This window comes from Myxocyprinus asiaticus, chromosome 35 (assembly GCF_019703515.2).
Source record: "Myxocyprinus asiaticus isolate MX2 ecotype Aquarium Trade chromosome 35, UBuf_Myxa_2, whole genome shotgun sequence".
Classification (NCBI taxonomy): domain Eukaryota; kingdom Metazoa; phylum Chordata; class Actinopteri; order Cypriniformes; family Catostomidae; genus Myxocyprinus; species Myxocyprinus asiaticus.
Window position 1 is genome coordinate 32,504,129 of NC_059378.1, and position 24,630 is coordinate 32,528,758.

Consider the following 24,630-nt stretch of genomic DNA (forward strand, 5'->3'; position numbering starts at 1 on the left):
ATCATCCCCCCTGAAATCTATGCCCCTGATTCTGCCATTCCCCTGACAACCTGAAACACACACACACCTTTCATGTGAGTTCTATGAGATATCGGCTGTTGCTTTACACGCTACACTTGACAGAAACGGCTGGGGAAAGATCATTGACAATCATTGCGTGTTTTCTGTCAGAAGCAATATAATTTTGTCAAAATCATATAGCACTCAAGCGCATGCTAATTGTTTCCCACCATTGGGATTTAAAAAACACCAGTAACTGCACCTATTCATGACATGCCATTACATTTTATTGCACATGTCAGAGCTCATTCTGGTAGAGAGAGAGAGAGAGAGGTAAAAAAAAACTGGATTACTGCATTACTTCAAATAAAAGTACAGAAGTACAGGTGTAGTTAAACACGTAACATGATTTTCTTAGATTTTCCTTATGATAAACACTTTACTGCCAAAACGACACTAATCCAAGGAAAAATACACTATTTTCATGTTATGCCTTTCCTCTCTTATTCCTGGTCGTTGTATTAAAGAGTTTTTAATTTCAAGTTTAGTAGGGGACATTCACACTGAACACGTTTTTGTGTCCGTCTCGCACAGGAACGCCTGTTGTTATTATTGGTCATTCCTACAATTCTGTGTCATTTAAGTCCCCATTACAAGTGTGTGTGGCATTTATATTGTTTAATTTCACCCGATTGCAATTTTGATCACTCTTGTTAAAAAGATAATACTTTTTATAATGTTACACACTTCTGTGGGCATAAAAGTTCAATTGTAAATAAATGAAATCCTTTTCTATTGCACTATCACTGCCTCATATCCCAAAAACTGCACGTCAAACATCTTTGACAAAAAAAAAATAAGTGCCCCAATAATAATAAGTGCACAATAATTGCGGTTATCTGAAATAACTGCGGTTTTATCAAATAATCACGACATACCTACTAAGCAGTATGTAGTATGCACATTGTGATTTGAATGAAAATTTTTGCACTGATTACTGAGCACCCTGCACAGAACACCGTATCCCACAATGCAATGCGCTTGACTTGACCTTCCATTTCCAGTGTGATGAATGAGCAGCAAGTAATAAACCAATTTGATCAGACAGCCAAAAGTTTATTATTTTAGAAGAAAAATTTGATTAAAACGCAAAATAACCTTACACAGTGAATACAAATGTAAAATACAATAAAGCCTAACATTTGTTTTATATGCATTTATTGTCGTTTATGAAAGCTGTAATGGTAAATGTGGTTTAGGGGTTTGTTTCAGTTGCGTTAAGGTTGGGGTGCCATTTGTAGCGTTCTTTTGGCCATCTCTAGAGCGCCCTCTCGTGTCTTATTCCCGCCGATAAAACCGCTTGCATGGACGAAGATACAGTCAGGTATCCCGCTCAGCTCAGAGAGCGCATCATCACGAATGCCTCGCCATTCTTCTAGCAGACTCAATCTACAAACACACACATGCATCACATGATTAATGAAAACAAAAAGAAAACATTTGTTAAACATTTTCAGAAATAATAATAATAAAAAAAGTCCATAACTAAATAAAAAATAAAAATATTATTACCATCATTACATATGAAAATGCCACCAGATGCCGATAACAATAGACAGCTAAATAAAAGCTAGGGCTGTCAATTATACGTGTGATTAATTATATTAAAAATAACATGTTAAACAAGATAATGTAATTAATCATGATTGCTGACTTGTACGTAAATTCCGTAATAAACCTTGATGATTTCCATTCTGCACTCAGCGCAGCCTCAGCTTAGGGCTGTACCACAGAAATAGGAAAGAGTGGGCTGTACAATATAGGGGCGGTGGGCGTTTTTCAAAGTTTAAAACTACTTTTAACCTGACGCAGCTCACTAAAATGCACCGTTTATGGGGCGAGATGCTGAAACTTGACACAACCAAAGTGAGATGCATCTGTCTGATGCATGTGTACATAAACACGTCAAATAGCACAGATGGAATGTGTCCTGTAAGAGATGGACAAACTCAGTTTAAAATGGATTGCTGTTGGGTGTTGGTCAATAATAAGCATATGTTCAATTATATGGAAATAAAACACTGAATTTTAAAGCCAGTTTTTGTCTAATCAATACTTAATTGCCAAAATAATGTTATGTATTTGAATTGTGAATTATTATATTTACTACTTACATATTAAATAATCTTTATGTGGGGGCATTTCTTTTTTTTTTTTTTTCTAACAACAATTTTATTGACTCATAAATTAACAAAAAATACAACAACATATATATAATGAATCAAACACTTTAAACATTAAACCCCCACTATATCCCCTCCTCCTACCAAACTCTCAACCCACCCTGACCCCCCCACGAACACCCCTGTGGTCAATAGAATATAGACACACACACAGAAAAACTAAAACAACATAAAATAACATACAATAATCAAGTATAATAATAAAAAATAAAAAAAAAAAATAAAAAAAAAAATCTAAATTACTCCCTCCTCCGCCCAACCTCGAGATTCCCTAAAAAATGCTAAATAATTGCCCCATTTCTTATTGTAAGATTCCCTAACCTCCATCCTAATGCTCGACCCCTCCTCGAAGGCAGCCACCCTCCCCATCTCCACGCACCACTCCGGGAACGAGGGTTCCAACTCCTCAAAATAACCTGCCTACCAATCATCACACTGGTCAAAACCCAGTCCTTCAAGTACTTATCTACCAAATCCATGACCTCCCTATCTCCCAAAATACAGAGTCTGGGGCAGAACGAGACCCGAGTGCCCAAAACATCACACACAAAACTTTGCACCTTCAGCCAAAATTCTTGGATCTTAAGGCACCCCCAAAAAACATGGATGGTGTCTCCATCTTCAGTATGGCATCGACAGCAGATGGGTGTGTCCTTAAGACCAAGCCTATACAATCTAGAGGGGGTCCAATAAAATCTATGTAAAATCTTAAATTGCATAAGGCGAACCCTTGCATCTCTAGATGCAGACTTGATATTTTTTAGAATCCTAGCCCACACTTCCTCCTCCAATAACAAATTTAAATCTTCCTCCCATAATCTTTTGAGAGAATTTAAAGCTAAGTCCCCCAGACTCTGAATTAACAGGGAGTAATACACTGATGCCTCATGACCCTTCCCAAAAGCAGAAATCACCACTTCCGGAGTATCTGCCGCTCTAAGGGGGTGTATGCTACTCCCAAAAACAGAGTAGAGCAGGTGGCGCAGCAGCAAATACTTATAAAATTGAGATCTGGGAATCCCAAAATGTCGAATCAAATTTTCAAAAGATCTCAATACTCCACCCTCATATACAGTGCATCCGGAAAGTATTCACAGCACTTCACTTTTTCCACATTTCGTTATGTTACAGCCTTATTCCAAAATGGATTAAATTCATTATATTCCTCAAAAATTCTACAAACAATACCCCATGACAACGTGAAAGAAGTTTGTTTGAAATCGTTGCAAATTTATTAAAAAAAAATTTGAAAAAAAAAAAAAAATCACGTACATAAGTATTCACAGTACTTTGCCATGACACTCAAAATTGAGCTCAGGTGCATCCTGTTTCCACTGATCATCCTTGAGATGTTTCTACAACTTGATTGGAGTCCAACCTGTGGTAAATTCAGTTGATTGGACATGATTTGGAAAGGCACACACCTGTCTATATAAGGTCCCACAGTTAACAGTGCACATCACAGCACAAACCAAGCCATGAAGTCCAAGGAATTGTCTGTAGACTTTTCTCCTGAGACAGGATTGTATCGAGGCACAGATCTGGGGAAGGGTACAGAAAAATTTCTGCAGCATTGAAGGTCCCAATGAGCACAGTGGCCTCCATCATCCATAAATGGAAGAAGTTTGTAACCACCAGGACTCTTCCTAGAGCTGGCCGCCTGGCCAAACTGAGCGATCGGGGGAGAAGGGCCTTAGTCAGGGAGGTGACCAAGAACCCGATGGTCACTCTGACAGAGCTCCAGCGTTTCTCTGTGGAGAGAGGAGAACCTTCCAGAAGAATAACCATCTCTGCAGCACTCTACTGATCAGGCCTGTATGGTAGAGCAGCCAGACAGAAGCACATGACAGCCCGCCTGGAGTTTGCCAAAAGGCACCTGAAGGACTCTCAGACCATGAGAAACAAAGATTGAACTCTTTGGCCTGAAATGGCAAGCGTCATGTCTGGAGTGAACCAGGCACCGCTCATCACCTGGCCAATACCATCCCTGGAACTGGGAGACTAGTCAGGATCGAGGGAAAGATGAATGCAGCAATGTACAGAGACATCCTTGATGAAAACCTGCTCCAGAGTGCTCTGGAACTCAGACTGGGGTGAAGGTTCATCTTCCAACAGGACAACGACCCTAAGCACACAGCCAAGATAACAAAGGAGTGGCTACGGGACAACTCTGTGAATGTCATTGAGTGGCCCAGCCAGAGCCCAAACTTGAACCCGATTGAACATCTCTGGAGAGATCTGAAAATGGCTGTGCACCGACGCTCCCCATCCAACCTGATGGAGCTTGAGAGGTCCTGCAAAGAAGAATGGGAGAAACTGCCCAAAAATAGGTGTGCCAAGCTTCTAGCATCATACTCAAAAAGACTTGAGGCTGTAACTGGTGCCAAAGGTGCTTCAACAAAGTATTGATCAAAGGCTGTGAATACTTTTGTACATGTGATTTTTTTTTTTTTTTAATACATTTGCAAAGATTTCAAACAAACTTCTTTCACACTGTCATTATGGGGTATTATTTGTAGAATTTTGTGGAAAATAATGAATGTAATCCATTTTGGAATAAGGCTGTAACATAACAAAATGTGAAAAAAGTGAAGCGCTGTGAATACTTTCTGGATGCACTGTAGGTCAACAAGTGTATTAACCCCCCTCACAATCCAATCTGACCAACAGAAAGGGGACTTATTAATACATAGTTTAGGGTTCAGCCATATGTTCGAGGCTATGTTTAAATAAATATCAGAATTAAACACTCTGGACACTTTTGTCCATATCGAGTGCAAATGCAACATAACGGGGTACGACTTAACCTCTCCAGCCAGTTTAATCAAAAGGCTTTGCAGTGGCGATATAGGGGCAAGAACTTCCTTTTCAATACAAAACCAGGGAGGAGCTCTCTCAGGTGGAAGCAACCAATGAACCAAATGTCTAAGACTGAATGCATAATAATAAAATAAAATCTTGGGTAGGCCTAACCCACCTTTGTCAATCGGCCTATGTAACTTATTGAAATTTAACCTGGGACGTTTACCATTCCAAATGAAGGACTTCGCTATGCTATCAAATTGCTTGAAATAAGAGAGGGGGACATCTACAGGGAGAGATTATAGCAGGTAGTTAAATTTTGGAATACAATTCATTTTAATAACATTAACCTTCCCAATCATCGACAAGTGTAATGAAGCCCACCTGTCCACATCATTCGAAAAACTTTTTATTAAGGGATCAAAATTAACTCTGACTAAATCAGACAAATTTGCTGGGAATAAAATTCCCAAATACTTAATTCCCTGTTTGGGCCACTGGAAGGCACCCGGCTGGAAGGCCGTTACTGGACAATACGCTGTCAAAGCCAAAGCTTCGGATTTAGACCAATTGGAAAAGGAGTTAATAATTCTGTGGAGGCAAGGCATAGATCTAGTAAGGTTGGAGATGAATAATAAAATATCATCTGCGTAAAGCAGAAGCTTATGCGCCACACCTCCCGCCGTCACCCCTGGAAAATCATCCTCCTTTCTTATCGTGGCTGCTAATGGTTCCACCCTGCCGGGTGCCCCTATCCAGAGTAAAATAATTTGAAATTAACCCATTTGTTTGCACCGCTGCTATAGGGTGTCTATAAAGTAACTTAATCCAACCAATAAATGTACTCCCGAACCCATACCTTTCCAAAATCTTAAAAAGATAATCCCATTCTACCATATCAAACGCCTTTTCGGCGTCAAGAGAGATGGCAGCAACCGGAGATTGATCATTCACTACTGACCACATGATATTGATGAGACGCCTAATATTATCAGAAGAGCTACGGCCTCGAATAACCCCTACCTGATCTATAAGTGATGTGATAACTTTACTTAATCAATTAGCCAGAATTTTGAACAACATTTTTACATCTAACTGGATCAGGGAAATTGGGTGGTAACTTTTACACTCGCTTGGATCTTTGTCCTTTTTTAGAATCAGAGTGATCCGGGCTTGTGTCATGGTTGGCGGAAGCTTTCCGTTCTTTAATGATTCCGTATAAACTTCTAACAAAAGTGGAGCCAGTTCTGTGGCATAAGATTTGAAAAACTCAGAGGAAAAGCTGTCAGGCCCCAGAGCCTTGCCTGTAGGCAAGGCTTTAATTACCTCATCAAGCTCCTCCAAGGTTATCTCAGAATCAAGATAATTTTTTGCACAGTCGTCAGTTTAGGGAGATCTAATGATTCCACAAAGTTCCTAATATCTTCATCAGTGGATGAAGACGTGGAACCATAGAGATCAAGATAGAACTCTTTAAAGGCATTATTAATATCAATAGCCGAGGTAAATATTTCACCACAAGCAGATTTCACTGAGGGAATGATAGAAAAAAAGACTCTCTCTGCTTTATATATCTAGCCAAAAGTTTTCCTGCTTTGTCCCCCGACTCAAAGAATGACTGTCTTGCCCTGAATAACTAAAACTCCACTTTCCATGACAAAATAGTATTATATCTATATTTCAATCGGGTCAGTTCTCTGACGCCATCAGATGACATACGGCGCTTCAGCTCTGCCTCGGCACTTTTAATATTTCTTTCCAACTCTACAAGTTCTTGTGCTTTGGATTTTTTAATGAATGAGGCATACTGTATGATCCGACCCCTAAGAACTGCCTTAAGTGCCTCCCAAGCCACACCCACAGAGGATACTGAGGACCAGATGGTCTCCATATAAACAATGATTTCAGTCTTTAACATTTGTTGGAAATCAGGATTTTGCAAAAGGACACATTAAGGCGCCAACTAAATGATTTCTTTTTCTCTGTATAGGGCAACACCTTTAAACTCACCAGAGCATGATCTGAGACTAAGATATTTCCAATTGAGCAATCAACAACAAATGAAATGAGGGATTTGGATATATATATAAAAAAAAATCTATTCTAGAATAAATCTTATGGACTGATGAAAGGGCAACACCTTTAAACTCACCAGAGCATGATCTGAGACTAAGATATGAGGGATTTGGATATATCTAAAAAAAAAATCTATTCTAGAATAAATCTTATGGACTGATGAAAAAAAAATTATAGTCCCTACCAGATGGGTTCAAAAGTCTCCAAATATCTGTAAGACCAAGATTTACATCCTGTGAAGCGTCAATGTTGCTCTAGGGGACTTACACACTTTTGTTTCACTATGATCAAGGACTGAATCCATCATAAGATTAAAGTCTCCTCCCAATATTATATCATGAGGGGTGCCAGCGGTTTGCAACATCCCTTCAAGATCTATAAAAAAGCCCTGATCATCAGCGTTAGGTGCGTAAATATTAGCCAAAATCAACTTTTGCCCTTGAATTTCAGCTAAAACAATAATGACTCTTCCTAATTTATCTTTAATCTGTTTGAGACATTTGAATTGTAGATGTTTATTTACCAATATAATGACTCCCTTGCTCTTACTTGAGCCAGCACTAAAAAAAACATGTCCACCCCATATCTTCCCAAATTTTTCAGCTTCCTGCGGGGAGAGATGTGTTTCTTGAAGAAACACTACATCATATTTCTTACGTTTAAGAAAAGTAATAACCTTCCTTCTTTTTATGGGGTGCCCCAACCCATTCACATTCTATGTGGAGAGAGATAGTGCACTCATATTAACATTTTGATATAGTAGAAAAAAATAAATTGTGTATCAAAAACAAAATTATACAGACCACATTCCCCATTAGTGAAACAATCAAACCCCGAACTTCCCCCCGAACAAAACAAACAGAAAAAAGAAAAACGTGCGCTTCAACCCCACGCACGACAGCGCCAACCAGTGACAAACCCTCTAAACTCCATGAACACCCACGAGTCCCCATGAAAACTTTGCCATCGGATTACTCAATTTTGCCTCACAAATTTTTTCACAAAAAAAAAACAAAACAGAAAATACTTTGTAAAATAAGCCCAGTCAATAGGAAAAATAAACACAAAGAATGTGTAGATTCATTCACAGAACTGTCTCAAAGGTGTGATCTTCCACAAAACAAATTCCAGCTGATATAAAACCGTTCAGATTCCTCGGTCAGACAAACAAATGTTCAGTAAGCCAGCTGTTATGAGTTCAACGGATGAAGTATTCATTCCAGTGTCCCGTAAAAATACTCAACAAAACAAACCACAGCCAGCAGAAGGAATAAACACAAAGAACGAACAGATTAATCCACAGCTGTTCCAAATGAGTGTTATTCAATAAAACAAGCTCCAGCCGCTAGGCGGAACCAACGTAAAAAGAAACAAAACCGGCATCCCGGTACCCCGGATGGTCGAGTCAATTCACTCGGAGGCCGCATAAAAGTATATACCATGACTTAACACAATCCGTCAACTTTATAAAAGACATCCTTTGTGTGAGCATGTAGATATTTTGCGGTCATCCGCAGTGTCCACCCCCAAACCGGCCTGGAACTTCAATGCAAAAGTAATCTTTCGTCAATGCAAAAGTCTCTTCAAGTCTCTTTTGTGTTACTCACAAAACAAGCTCCAGTCGCTTGGCGGAGCCAACGCAGTTTACTCAGCCAATGATTCAATAAAAGACATTGCCTGATTTGGACACGTAAATACTTTGTGACCGACCTCCGTTTCTATTCTCAATTTGGCCGGGAACATTAGAGCAAACGAGATATTTTTCTGATGTAAGAGTTTCTTACATTACTTGAACCGATCGCTTTTCTCTCGTCGAGTTCGCAAAGTCCGGGAAAAAGAAAATATTATGGTTCTTCCAAGAAAGCTTCCCTTTGCTCCTCACCTGGCGCAACACCAGATCTTTATCGGATGATCTCAGAAATCTGGCCAGAATTAATCGAGACCTATCTCCCTCAGCAGATCTGTGAGCTGGGACTCTGTGAGCTTGCTCGATTTCCAGCTTGTGGCCTGTTATGTCGAGCAGACTCAGGAAAAGCTCGCCTAGGAATTTCACCATATCTCTGCCCTCCTCATGCTCAGGAATTCCAACAATTCGAACATTATTCCTGCGGCTTCTATTCTCAAGATCTTCAAGCTTTTCAAGAATACGTTCCAGATCAACTTTGGTTGCGGGCAGATTAGCAGATAATTCCCTCTCTGAAGATTCCAGAAAATCGATTCGTTTCTCAGCATCAGTCACTCTTGTAACTATCTCAGAGAATTTTATTTCCATTGCCGTAATCAATCGACGTATTACAATGAGATCCTCCAAGTCAGCAAGAACCTTTGTCAACATCACTGACATGTTGGACAACTGACGCTGGATCTCCTCTCCCACCGCGCCATCCAAATTGTCAAATTTTACCAAATTATAACACGAAAATAATCAAAAATTTAGCAAAGTGCGCAGAGCTCGTCGCTCACACGTCTGCTTCTTGCATAGTGTCATGTGACCCACCCCCATGTGGGGGCATTTCTTAATTGATATTGATGTATGTGCTTACTTTAATCTGCACATTCTGTAACAAATTTCATTCAATAATGTAATCAATTGACAGCCCTAATAAAAACTGAATATAATGAAAAACTAATAAAACAACAGTCATAGGGAAAATTAATCTACAGTGCAAATTCAAAACAAAATACTACAAACTATAGTAACCCTGCTTTCAACTGCACCTTACAAAAGAAAGCAATGTTCTTTATTTAAAATCTACTTTGAATGTATTAATTTACAACCAACAACAGTGAACATCATAAGGCAGCCATGATGCCTTCAGTTAGAGTCTTTCACATTTTCTTTTCGTGAAGCAGAAAAACTAAATCGCTCCCGTTATGATTAACAAAGCTCTCTACACTAGATAAGGCAGCTGATTTTATTTAGTTCAAACACCAACCACTTCATTTTCCCCATTCATCTGAACTTTAAATAATAATAAAAAAAACCTTACAAATATTGTGAGAGATTTTTTTTAATGATTTTTTACACATTTAAATAACTTTGGACTGTTGCATCAAAGCTCATCAAGTTTCTGGTCACTGACCTATTAGTATAAATCATGTTTTGTTTCCAAACATAAAGGGTACACATTGTGCTAAATTGTTTCGCTATTCTAAAACAGCCCATGCACAGTCAATTTTTATAGAAATGGATTTCAGTAACTAGAATAAAGGGGTACAAAAATTATTTTCAGTATACCGTTACTACATTTACTGTTAACTGTTAGCTTTGACACTTCCAGTCTCATAGACTCATGCGGGTGCAACATTACGTTTGAAATATTTGCTTGTCGTTAGCACGCCACTAGTACTACCACACATTGTTGTCATTTATATTATGGTTAAATCTGCTAATATATAGTGATTTTACACCGCACAGAATATGCATCAAAGTAGCAAATACACCGATCAGCCACAATATTTAAACCACCTGCCTAATACTGTTTACCAGATGGGCTGGTTTGAGTATTTCTGTAACTGCTGATCTCCTTGGATTTTCACATACAACAGTCTCTAGAATTTACTCAGAATGGTGCCAAAAACAAAAAAACATCCAGTGAGCGGCAGTTCTGTGGATGGAAATGCCTTGTTGATGAGAGAGGTCAACAGAGAATGGCCAGACTGGTTCGAACTGACAAAGTCTACAGTAACTCAGATAACCGCTCTGTACAATTGTGGTGAAAAGAATAGCATCTCAGAATGCTATTCTGAGATGCTGGTTGGTGCTGTTTTGGCAGCACAAGGGGGACCTACACAATATTAGGTGGGTGGTTTTAATGTTGTGGCTGATCGGTGTATACTGTATGATAAAACAGCTGACGGGTTTTGATATATGGAGTTTTTCCATCACAAGATTTGCGGTACGCCACTGGCCGCGACTATTTCGTTTAATATTTAAATAAATATTACATTAATTAAAAACTTCAGGGAAATCTAACCGAATCTGAGTGAGCTTTGCTTAGTCACTTGACTGTCATGTTTAATAGTTCTATTTAAAACATATTAGCAGATACAGTTAAAACATATTACAGTAGACCCAAAATGTATTTGTTAATTTAAGACCCTTAAAATCACGGTCACGCCAGTTGACAAAGTCAAATGAGCAAAAATGAAGGAAAAGTTAGTTCTGAAAAGGTTCAGCAGCATTTATTTGATATTTTGTATGTAATCTGGGGATTACAGTACAGTGTTAATTCAGTACAGTAAATTGTTTTTTTTTTTTAAATCACGTTAAAGAAATTGACGCAATTAATGATGACCACTGACCCATCTGTAAATTTAGTAATAAGGAATTTGTTTTTGTAATAAGGAATTTATTTGTAATTTTCAAGCAATTAAAAATATAGCAGAAGGAAAACAAGAAAGTGTTTTTCTAGTAGTGAACACCACTAATTCTGCCTCGAAGAGATTGACAAAATCGATCGAATGGATTGCTGTGAACTGTAAGCTAGTAAAAGGTTCATATTCAAATGATTAGGGGATAAAACAAACAATATATGAACTTCTAATGGTATGTTGACATGATGTTGGAATCAGCATAAGTACGAGATTCCGACTTGTAAAAAGCGCCCACGTCTTCGTAGAGCTCGCAATTACAAGTTGTAAACTCAGAATTCTATAACAGCTCAGACATACTTTGCAACAACATATAAAGGTGAATTAATGTAGTGATAAATATTTTGTTATTATTAACATTAAAGCCTTTTTGCCGTTATGTTTGTTGCCATAGAAACTAAAAACTTCAGAGGTCCCAGGATGTGAACAGCTCTGAGCAGAATCTCAGAGTTGCCATCTCGTTATTACAGTGTGAATGCAGCTTTAAGCCACTTTTTGCATTGGTTATTTGTCTGCGACAGCAATGTATTGTCTTTAAATTCATCTTTATTTGGAGGGAAGCTTCTTTTACTACAAAACCTACAACCTTTACAATAGTTTTCCTTTATAAATGGAAAATATAAATTTTTCCTTTGATGTGTTTCCTTCAGCACTTTACAGAATTAGCACTTTGTAGGGTAAAGATAGACTTCTATTACAGAGTTGTGCAATATTTTAAAAAGTATTATCCAATATTTTAACATTTTTGGACCCTAAATGTTATAAAAGTAATGCCACTTGAAGAACAAGTGTAATCACATAGGAAAATGTCAATATTTAAAATGTGTTAAGTTATTCTAAACAAAGTCTATTTGTTTGGTTTTCAGACTAAATGTTTCATTTCGTTGCATCTCTAATGTAATTAATTTGATTAAATAATCAGCATTTCCTGTAATAAATTCTAACAAAAGAAACTAACATTTTTAATCAACTGACAGCCCTAAAAAAAACACAAACTTAAAGACTTCAGAAACAGTTGTGTGTCTGTGTAAAAGTGATGTTGCATGTCACCTGTTTTGAAAGGTGTTGAGACCGGTCGGCACACACTGAACTCTCCAATGGTTGTTCTGATCTGTGTACAGCGCAAACTTGATGTTCACGTCCACATTCAGCTCTTTCTCCAGAGTAAACAGATGCTCTTTCCATGGACAGCCACCTTGAGACAACACCACAATCTCTCCGCTTGGATCCACCTGTACGAGAAAACTCTACATTCACACCAGCACTGCTGTGATTCGCTAGTCACACATTTAATTCTCAGACTTACTAATCAAGTTTAATCCTTCATTACATTAGACTTTATCCTAGTAATAAAGTGTCAAATGTCACTGAATAACATCCTTTATGTTAACTATTCTGTGTTTTGCCTTTGTCTCCATGGCCTTGTTCAGACAGGCTGCAAAAATCTGACTCAAATCTGTTTTGTGTAAACTGAACAGACAAAACACGTGAAATCCAATTTTTACAAGCTCGATCCAAACCACCACCAGATTTTTGGTAATGTGTATGAACGTTCAGACTTGATTACAAGTGTTTTTTCGTCATTTGTTGTGCAACAGAGAACAGAATTAGTTACGTTTAGTGTTGGTAAATGAAAATGTGTCACATGTCATACCTATGTCAAAAGGCAGGCAAAGCAGTGCAAACCTCTTTTACAATAAACCTCTTACGTAGTATTAACTAAAATCCAAGCACAGATACTAGTTACCTGATATCTGGTCTGAACAGCTTGTTCTACGACCTCTCTTGCCGGAAGCCAGGCCTTCATGTAATAATCCAAACGGTCCAGGAATTCAGCTCCAACCAGAGCCATGGCTTTATGAAACCCCTCCTTTGAAAGAAGAGTTTATATCATTAGTCCTTAATCTTTACTAGAGATGTGCCAGGGTGGTCGACTAATCAACTAGTCATCCAACATCTGACTAGTTGATTAGTGGGGTCGACTACAAACAGTAATATTTTTAGTGGTTGTGGTTTTAATGTGAGACGCAATTCTCAAATTAAGAAACAACTTCTTGAAGAGCATTTATGCATGTTGATAGCTTGCTGTAATTAACAGTGAAAAACAGTCAACACAGTAAAACCCTCTGCAAGAAGTTTTGTCTCTTTAATGCTTTAGGTTTAGTCTTTTTATGCGCCATTGTTTCAGTAATCAAAGCACCCCATTAACCATACATTTCTAGAGGATCACAGCTGGACATTAAATCCTCTGCTGTAAGTGATACTCCTGTATTTGTGAGGTGTTGTGGAGAGATTGAAGTCTTTTGCAGATTTTGTCAGACACTGCTTAAATAGTTTCCGTAAAAAGGTTTAAACTGATTGATGTCATGAACTAGACGTGTAACTGCAATATTATCTTGCTACACTGCGCATTTGAATGTGCAGTGAGGATCGGACTGAAGCACTCTGGTATCTGGCACCCAGACATTAAAAGCAGATCCTTCAAGTCCTGTCATTTGTGAGGTGGAGCCGCCATGGATCGGACTTGTTGGTCCAGCACATCCCACAGATGCTCAATCAGATTGACATCTGGGAAATTTAGAGGCCAGGGCAACACCTTGAACTCTTTATCATGTTCCGCAAACCATTCCCAAACAATGTGTGCAGTGTGGCAGGGCACATTATCTTGCAAAGAGAGGCCACTGCCATCATGAAATACCATTGCCATGAAGGGATGTACCTGGTCTGCAACGATGTTTAGGTTGGTGGCACGTGTCAAATTGACGTCCACATGAAATGGCCAAACCCAGTGTTTCCCAGCAGAACATTGCCCAGTGCATCACACTCCTGTGTAGACTGTGTCGTCTACCCACAGTGCATCCTGGTGCCACCTGGTGTTGTGGGTAGACTGTGTCGTCTACCCACAGTGCATCCCGGTGCCATCACTTCCCCAGGTAAACGGCACACATGTACACGGCCCTCCATGTGATGTAAAAGAAAACGGGCCTCATTGGACCAGGCAAACTTCTTCCACTGGTTCAATGTTCAGTTCCCATTTGAGGGAGCTTTCAACAGTGGATAAGAGTCATCATGGGCACTCTGACCAATCTGCTGCTACGCAGCCCCATATGCAGCAGGGTGTGTTGTGACAAATTCCTCCCGTAACCATCATTAAAATTTTCTGTGACTTGTGCCACAGTAGATCTTCTGTCGGTTCGGACCAGATGGGATAACCTTTGTTGCCCTCATGCATCGATAAGCCTTGGGCGCCCAACACCCTGTGGCCGGTTTGTCCCTCCTGGGACCACTGTCGGTATGTACTCACCACTGCTGACCGGGAGCACCCCACAAGCCTTGCCGTTTCAGAGATGCTCTGACCGAGTCGTCTGGCCATAACAATTTGGCCCTTGTCAAAGTCACTCAGGGTCTTTACTCCTGCCCATTTCTCCTGCATTCAACACTTTGACTACGAGAACTGATTGTTCGCTTACCATTTAATCTACCCAGACCTCACATGTGGCCTTGTTAGGAGATGATCAACATTATTCGCTTCACATGTGAGTGGTCAATGTTTTGGCTCATTGTGTTGGTACAGTATCTTTAACACCAACTAGTCGTTCAAAAAACCGACTAACAATTTGATTATGAAAATTGGTAGTTTTGCACATCCCTAGTTTCTACACGAGTATAAGAACTACAAAGACTGATCTTGCAGTGTATAATCTCTCTTTTGAAGATTACCATGTAGATTTGCTACATGGTTACTGTGATTAGCTGTTTTCCACACCTTTCCATCAATGTCGACAGAGAAACTGTGCAAACGTTTGATACAGTGTAACGTGATGCTAAATTAAGGTATATAAGACATGTGGTGAACTCTGCTTCAGACTGCATATTGAGTTTAGAGGTCTGAACCTGACCTGTGCACAAGACCCATACAGTTGTACAGTTCAATTGTATGACCAATCCAAACTCCAAATCACTCTCTTTGAGAGTGAACCCAGGCACGGTGTGTGCACAAAATGATTTGTTTAAAATTTAAACATAAATCAAATCACTTTTATTATCACACAACCATATGTACAAGTGCAAAAGTGGGTAAAATTCTTGGGTGCAGTTCCGAGCAACAAAGCAGTCATGACAGTGATGAGACATATACCAATTTTACAATAAACATCAGATTTACACAACACAATTTACAAATAATAATATACAATGTACAGTATACAATACACACAATATATAATACACATACACATAATATAGAATACACATACAACAAAAATAGTATATAAAAGTATATATAAAATATACAGTAGGTTGTATTGTACTGTACTAACATTCAGGCTGTCGGTTGATAGTCAGTTGCCAGTGTGTTGTTAAGAGAGAATATAATTTATGACAGTCCAGTGTGAGATAATAAGATTAATAAAGTGCAGTGCTAATGTATATTGATCGTGAGCGATCAAGAGTTCAAAAGTCTGATTGCTTGGGGGTAGAAGCTGTCATGGAGTCGGCTGGTGCGGGTCCTGAAGCTGCGATACCACCTGCCTGATGGTAGCAAGTGAGAGCAGCCCATGGCTCGGGTGGCTGGAGTCTCTGATGATCCTCCGAGCTTTTTTTCACACACCGCCTGGTATATATATCCTGGAGGGAGGGAAGCTCACCTCCAATGATGTGTCTGGCAGTTCGCACCACCCTTTGCAGTTGTGGGCGGTGCCATTGCCATGCCAGGCAGTGATGCAGTCAGGATGCTCTCTACGGTGCTGGTGCAGAACTGTGTGAGGATGTGGTGGTTCATTCCAAACTTCCTCAGCCATCTCAGGAAGAAGAGGCACTGGTGAGCCTTCTTCACAACGGCTTCAGTGTGGACGGACCATGTGAACTTCTCTGTGATGTGGACACAGAGGAACTTGAAGCTGCTGACTCTCTCCACTGGTGCTCCATTGATGGTGATGGGGCTGTGTTCTCTGTCTTTTCTCCTGAAGTCCACCACAAGCTCCTTGGTCTTGCTGACGTTGAGGGAGAGGTTGTGCTCCTGACACTAGCATGTCAGAGTGTGCACCTCCTCTCTGTTTCATCATTGGCAGCGATCAGACCTATCACCGTCGTATCATCAGCAAACTTAATGATGGCATTGGAGCTGTGTGTTACCCCACAGTCATGGTGTGTACAAGGAATACAAGAGTGGGCTGAGAACACAGCCCTGCGGGGCTCCAGTGTTGAGGGTCAGTGATGAGATGTTGCTGCCCATTCTAACCACCTGGCGTCTGCTTGACAGGAAATCCAGGATCCAGCTGCACAGCGAGCTGTTTAAGCCCAGAGCTTCACATAAAGCTTGGAGGGGACTATGGTGTTGAATGCTGAGCTGTAGTCTACAAACAGCACTCACACAAGTGTTCCTTTTTTCCAGGTGGGAGAGAGCAGTGTGTAGTGTAGATGCAATGGCATCAACAGTGGAGCGGTTGTTGCGGTAAGCAAACTGCAGTGAGTCCAGTGAGGCAGGCAGCACAGAGCAGATGTAATCTCTGATTAGTCTCTCAAAGCATTTGCTGATGATAGGAGTCAGAGCAACAGGACACCAGTCATTTAAGCAAGTGATTTTGGATTGCTTTGGTACAAGCACAATGGTGGATGTTTTGAAGCATGTGGGGACTACAGACAAGGAGAGGGAAAGGTTGAAAATGTCAGTAAAAACACCAGCCAGTTGGTTCGCGCATGCTCTGATGACGCAGCCCGGAATGCCGTCTGGACCCGCGGCTTTATGGATATTCACCCATTGGAAGGATAGGGTTACATCCGCTACAGAGACAGAGAGTGAACTAACCTCTATAGCTTCGGCCACGAGAGCTCTCTCCATGAGGGCGGTGTTATTTCCCTCGAAACGAGCATAAAAAGTATTTAGCTCATCCGGGAGAGAGGCACCGGTGTTCACGGCAGAGTTTTTATTCCCTTTGTAGTCCGTGATTATATTAATTCCCTGCCACATGCTTCTAGAGTCGGTGGTGTTGAACTGTCCTTCAGTCTTGTCCCTGTACTGGCATTTGGCTGCTCTGATAGTTTTGTGGAAGGCATAACTGACTTGTTATGCAGAGGAACACTCCTCCGTGTTCCCAGAATTAAAAGCGGAGGTCCGCGCATTAAGTGTGGCGCGAACATCGCTATTAACCCATGGTTTCTGTTGGGGTAGATCCGTTAGGTTGTGGTCAGAACAACGTCCTCTACGCACTTTCTGATGAAACTATCAGCGTAAACCTCAATGTTGTCATCAGAAGGTGGACCGGAACTTCTCCCAGTCCGCATGATCAAAACAGTCTTCTAGCATAGTATCTGAATGGTCCGACCAGCACTGGATCATTCTGAGGGTGGGTGCTTCCTGTTTCAGTTTCTGCCTGTAAGCGGGCAGAAGGAGAATGGAAGAGTGGTCTGATTTGCCAAATGGTGGGCGGGGGAGGGATTTGTAGCCATCCTGGAAGGGAGAGTAGCAATGGTCCAAAACCCGGTCCCCTCGTGTGTTGAAACTGATATGTTGGTGGTATTTTAGTGCAACTGATTTTAAATTGGCTTTGTTAAAGTCCCCGGTCACAATGAACGCAGCCTCGGGGTGCGCGGTTTCCTGCTCACTTATAGTCCCATACAGTTCCTTGAGTGCCTGGTCTGTGTCGGCTTGTGGGGGGGATGTACACAGCTGTGATAATGACCACTGTGAATTCCCTCGGTAGCCAGAATGGTCGACACAGAAGCATGAGAAATTCCAGATCAGGAGAGCATAAAGACTGTACGTTCCTCTGATCACACCAGGATTTGTTGATCATAAAACATACACCACCACCTCTGCTTTTACCTGAGAGGTCTTTCGCTCTGTCCGCTCGGTACACGGAGAACCCCACGGGTTCGATGGCTGAGTCTGGAATCTCCGCAGACATCCAAGTTTCTGTAAGGCAGATAATGCAGCAGTCCCTAGTCTCTCGTTGGAAAGAGATCCACGCTCTCAGCTCGCAGAGCTTGTTGTCCAGAGACTTGCCAGTAGAATACTGGGTAGCCGGGGTCAATTTGTGCAACGTCTTACTCTGATGAGAACGGCGGCTCTATTTCCCCTTTTCCTTCTGCATTTCCGCGGCCGGGCAGCCCAGACAAAGGGCTCCGCTGGCGTATTTGTAAACAGCGGGTCAGCATTGAGGAATTTGAAGTCCGGTTTTCGTATGCAATTGCAGAACCAATGTCAAAAATTGTTTGGCTATCGTATACAATAAGGCAGAAAACATCCAAGACAAAAAACATAAGAACTGTAAACAAATAAACAAAAACTGCAATGTTTTGTCAGAGCTCGCAATGCAGCAGCCATACTCGGTCCCATCTTGAGTCCAAACTTATTTGTAAAATGTAATCATGTTTTGATTACATGATTACATTTAATCAAAATGTAAAAAAAATGTAATCATAGTTGTAAAAAGAATATAATTATAGAAAAAAATTTACTTTTCATGAATTACAAACCAAAAGTCAACGCAAAACCAGAGTTACACATGACAAACTGACCTGAACAAGATCTGAAACCAGACCGTTGTGATCCAATTGGGCTCGGTTAGAGTAGCAGAAGACTATGTTAAAAACATTCAACACGTGTGTGTGTGTGTGTGTGTGTGTGTGTGTGTGTGTGTGTCAGTACTCTTTTGCACACTAACTTGTGTTTCCTGGTTCCTGCTGTTCCAGCGTGGGTTGAAATGACCGACACGGGCGCTGAGGGTGGTGGTGATAGAGTAACGTGCTTCTCCATCACACTGACTGATCCCATTATCTACAGCATCCACCTCCTCTACAAAGTTCTCGTACATCTGAAAGAAGAGCAATAAAATAATTGTAGATAAATCACATATGGATGACGGATTTAATTGAATTCAATAATATCACCTGATAGTTATTTAATTAGGGTAATAAATTCCCTTACGCAATTTAACAATGGTTTTACTAGAGTAACCTTAATTTAACCATGGTATTTTAAAGTAAAACCATATTAACCACAAAACTAACCATGGTTAAGTCATGGTTACTACAATACTATAGTAAAACCAAGGTTCATTTTCGTTAGGGTTAAAAAATAGGATGACAACATTACATTTAACAAATTTATACTTAATATACACTAATACTACTAGAAAACACCATATTTTAGATAACAGAATCAAAAGAGATATAAACAACAGCAATAAACTAAATATTTCGCTTAAAGGCTGCGGGGGGCTCAAGTGAACCAGTGAATCATGTGAACTAGTTAATTTACATGTGCTGTCAAAAAGAACTGACTCACTAAAGTGAAGTTGGACTTAAATTTATGGGAATTGTTTATTTTAACAGGTTCATTTATTTGAACAGTCCAAAAGAACCTATAAACTTCAATTATTTGGTTTTCCCAGAGCTAAAATAAAGAGAGAGAAAACGGTTTAGGTGAACGTGTTTGCTTTCTCTTTAGGGTCCATTGATGCATTGACAATACAATGTGACAAATGTAGAATTTTGAGATGCTACTCGCTGAGAAATGAAGCTCGCTACTGTGTAAATAGCATAACTACAGTCATGGTACTGAAAAATTTAGTCAAGTTAGTAGCGTCGCTACTTTTAGTTCACTACTCCCCAACACTGAACAAGAGGAATGTTCGTTGAAGACATCTTGACACATTGCTGTTTACACCTGTTAGTATCTGTCTTAAATATCTCAAATGTGTCTGCAGTGACCACTTGTGTTTGGATTTTGAAGGGAGGGTCTGATTTCATGACTGCATACATCACTCCCTACGTCAGTGTGTTACTGCGTGATGATAAAGTGCAAAATTCCGCAGGCGAAGACAAATTGGGCCAATGTGAAGCACGTGTAAAACCAGCAAAAAAAAAAACTACTCGTCAAGCAGCCTCTTTTTTTATGCTAAACTTTAAACTCAGGGAGAGTGAAATTATAAAGAAACTCACCACTAAAAAGATTTCCTTGTCAAATGTTAGGGCCCTGAGAAATCTATTTTATTTTTTTCCAAATTCCGTTTTATTTTTTCCCAAATCCATGCTTTATCACTTTTTTTAAATTCCATATTCAACAGTTTTATTCAATTTTATCATCACAATGCTGACTAATCAAATTAATTCATTAAAACTTCAATTTAAACAACATTGTATACTTTTAATCAAATTAAGTGGTTTATTACTCCTCAAAGCACAAACCAAAACACAACATTAGTTACTTTTGTAAAATACAGTGCAACAGAGAATCACAAAAGATATTGCTTCAATAAAACAATTACTTTTACAGTGCTATTACAGTGAATATAACATACTGTAACTCTACAGTAGTGATATATCTGTCTTTTTATTTTTCACGTCTAGTTATATCAAACTTTTATTTTCCTGGAAAACTGAGTAAAGCCCTTTCAGTTTTTTGTGTTTTGACAGTAGTTTCTCACAGCCTAGTAAGCAGTTATCTACATGGCCCAGTGTGCCTATTAAACCATAAAAAGCTGATTTAATTAAATATAGTCTGCAAGTGCTGTGCGCTGCAAAGTAAATGAGCATTTTACTCTCTGTCATGTACTACACACAAAGAGTGTGCGTCAATCATGATGCTTTGTTCCCCTTTAAGCCTGTTACTTCAATGCTGCGTAAGTAGCTGACGCTATGGGAACACCTTCAAAGATAGTCACTCCTGGGAGCTCTATAAAATCATGCCAATCTATTGGCAGATGGAGCTCGACACTCTGCCCCTAATGTGCACAGCGTCATCGCTGTCATATAAACCGGGGCACAGCACCATTTCATCAGAATTTTTCTCTTCATGGTTGCAAATTCATCTCTCTTGCTCTGGATGCCTGAATCTTCACTTTGTCATTAAAACTGCACACCTTAACAGAGAGTGGATTATTTCTACCTCCCTGCTTGTGCTCTGAAGAACAGTGTATCCTTTTTACACTTCCGTGTTTGATATTGTACTTTGAGTTTTGTTGTGTTTCTTTTAGTGAAAATAAACTAAAAGAGCGTTTTGCTTAATTTCTTTATAAAGATTACATTTTGCAAATGTTTCCACAAGCACATGAAAAAAATTTACTGTTTTTTATAAGCAGCACTTGTGAACGCATGAAACTCAAGACACTTTGCTTTTTGCTTGCTTTCGTTCTGAAAGCCGAAGCCGTTCCCCTCTCTGCCTGCTATTCTCTTCCTGCAGCTTCTGAGGATTTGCACGAGGGAGGTGTGCAAGGATGGGGAAAAGGGGGGGGCCTGGGTAGCTCAGTGGTAAAGATGCTGGCTACCACCACTGGAATTTGCTAGTTTGAATCCCAGGGTGTGCTGAGTGACTCCAGCCAGGTCTCCTAAACAACCAAATTGGCCCGGTTGCTAGGGAGGGTAGAGTCACATGGGTTAACCTCCTTGTGGTTGCTATAATGTGGTTCGTTCTCGGTGGGGCACGTGGGGAGTTGAGCGTGGCTGCCGCGGTGGATGGCAAAGCCTCCACACGTGCTATGTCTCCGTGGCAACACGCTCAACAAGCCACGTGATAAGATGCGTGGGCTGACGGTCTCAGATGCAGAGGCAACTGGGATTCGTCCTCCGCTACCCGGACTGAGGTGAATCACTACACGACCACGAGGACTTAAAAAGCACATTGGGAATTGGGCATTCCAAATTGGGGGAAAAAAAAAAAAAGGGGAAAAGAGCACAGAGGATTTTAGGAGGATGTGTTGCCAGCCCAGCCTTGCCTGCCTCCTCTCCTAAATATCAAGCATCTTTGTCCTATCAGAAAAAGCACTGTTCTTGCCTGGGCTGAGCCCACGCTGACACAGCATTCGCTGAGATTGATTGCCTTCATTGTGAGCACATGTAACTTGAAACTCTTCGATCTCAGCTTGCTTTCGTTATGAAAGCCAAAGCCACTCCCCTCTCCTCCCGACATACTCCTTCTGCGGTTCTCAAGGGACCACACGAAGGACGTGCGCAAGGTCGGAATATAGAGCAAGTTGAGTTTGAGGATGATTTGTCGCAGGCTTGGGCCTTGAGTCTCTCCTCTTCGCCATCTAAAGTGGCTTTGCCTGTCTAGTACAGCTGGTGGGCATGATACATCCACATTTGGCGGAGATCATGATGAGGGGTGACTATATCGCTTAGGTTTATCCCTGTCATGCACGCAGTGCTGGTTGAGATTGATTGTGTTCACTGCGAGCGCATGACACTCAAAGCGCTTCGCTTTTGGCTTGCTTTCCGGGAATTCTTATGCCGGTCCCCTCTCTTCCCTATATCTAGCGAGGACGGGATACGGAGCATGGATAATTTGGCCAATTTGATGCCTGTTTTTACTATTGTTGGTGACGTGCCAGAAGGCTGCAATTGCGTATTTGTGAGGCATGCATGCTGGTTAAACCCTACTGAGCGAGTTCTTCCACATTCTTAGAACAGCGCTCTCGCTTTCCCCACCATTGTATGCCGGGATTGAGAATACAATTCTAGCCTTGTAACTGTTGTATTGCCATTGATGGCATGGCAGAAGACTGCCATGCCCCAGCGAAAATGACAGACCTCGTTGTGGCTGCACAAGGCCCACCAGCTCTAATTGACCAAGTCTTGATGAGTCAACCTCCCCAAGGGTGGGAGGTGCACCGGCATTGATGTTCACTGAAGAACCTCTGTGCACAATGGTCAGGGTTTCCACTGGGTACTGAGCACAGAAAGAGCAGATATGTGCTTCAGTTCATGAGATGACCACCTCACTTCAGCAGTGTTTTGTCCTCTTCCATACGTTGCAGAATGCGCAAATTTTAGAGATACAGTGTCTCCTTGCCAATGATGTGTTAGGGCAAGTACTGGTGTGCAATGCACAGAAAGGCTTCTACAGCTGGTAATTTCTGGTTGCCAAGAGGGACGATGGGCCGCGGCCCAAACTGGAAGTCCTTGAACTGGACACTCATGTCTCCATTCAAGATGGTTACTCAAAATCAGATTTTGTTTCTTGTCCGTCCATTTGACTGATTTGTATCAGTGGACCTGGATGCCACCCCCTCAAGGATGAATCTCAAGATCCTTGCTTTGGCTTGTCCCTTGCTTCACGCATATTTATCAAATGTGTCGTTCCAGCTCTCACTTCACGGAGACTGGGTGGCGTCCGTGTGCTAATTTACGTTGACGATTGGTTCCTCTTAAGCACAATCAGAGGAACAAGCGTACAAGCACAGGGATCTGTTGCTCATGCATTTGGGGCTCAGTGTCAATTTGGCAACTCAAGAATGCCTCATCATATGTAACGACGCAAGCGCTTACATCTCCTTTTCTTGCACCACAGTGTGGACGCACTCGCTCTTTGGAGAATGCATTGTTCTCTTGGTCAAGTGTTGCGCTGGGCCAAGTGACCAGACGCAGAGTTGTCACCGGACAAACAGAACCCCTGGGCGCTGGCACCCTGGCTCACAAATGGCCAGCAAAATGTAAATATGCCATCCTTTCCGCTTACTACACCAAATTATGTGCAAGGTTTGGGAAGACAGGGAATCCGTGCTGTTGGTTGCGGTGGAATGGCCCAACTACCTTTAATTCCAAGAGACTGTAGAACTTTTGGATGCCCCCTCATTGAGAATTTCACTGAGAAGAGATCTCTCAGGCACGAGGCATGATCTGGCATCCTCGGCCAGAGTTGTGAAAATTTCATGTCTGACCCCTGAAGAGGGCTCGTCCGACACAGATGGACTGTCGCAGCCAGTGCTCGACACCATAATTCAGGCCAGAGTCCCCTCCACCAGACAGCTGTATGTCTTGAGATGGCAAATTTTGCTGACTGATGTTCCTCCCGAGGTGAGGACTCAACGCATTGCCTTGTGCAGACAGTGCTTCACTTTTTGCAGGAGCATTTGGATGCAGGACTCACTCTATCCACGCTTTAAGTGTATGTGGCTGCTATATTTGGCTTCGGTTAAACGTATTGATGGACCTTCCGGCCTCGTCAGTTCATGATTCTTGTTTAGAGTTCAGACCGGGATTGTCTAAAGCTGTTCTCAAGCCTGGGGGGGGGGGGGCATGAATTTATGCAAAGCATTAAAATATTGCACATTTTTTTTCCTTACACTTACAACTTGATTTACACATTTAAATTGTGCATGCAATTTTTTAATTTTCTGATCAGATGGTTATTTCA

The 24,630-nt window shown here is 40.9% G+C and overlaps 1 protein-coding gene across 2 annotated transcripts in view; it reads right to left on the reverse strand.

Moving 5' to 3' along the window:
- Positions 1–1,095: 1,095 nt before the first annotated feature.
- Positions 1,096–24,630, reverse strand: part of myg1 (myg1 exonuclease) — a 31,341-nt gene continuing 7,806 nt past the window's right edge. The window contains exons 4-7 of one of the 2 annotated variants that reach the window (XM_051673421.1): positions 19,160–19,309; positions 13,243–13,365; positions 12,546–12,727; positions 1,096–1,449 (exon numbers count right to left, since the gene is read on the reverse strand). In XM_051673421.1, coding sequence (XP_051529381.1) covers positions 1,278–1,449; positions 12,546–12,727; positions 13,243–13,365; positions 19,160–19,309 — 627 coding nt within the window. In that variant the 3' untranslated portion in view covers positions 1,096–1,277. Of the gene's footprint in view, positions 1,450–12,541; positions 12,728–13,242; positions 13,366–19,159; positions 19,310–24,630 lie in introns of those variants that run through there. The other variant, XM_051673422.1, reaches the window with a different exon arrangement.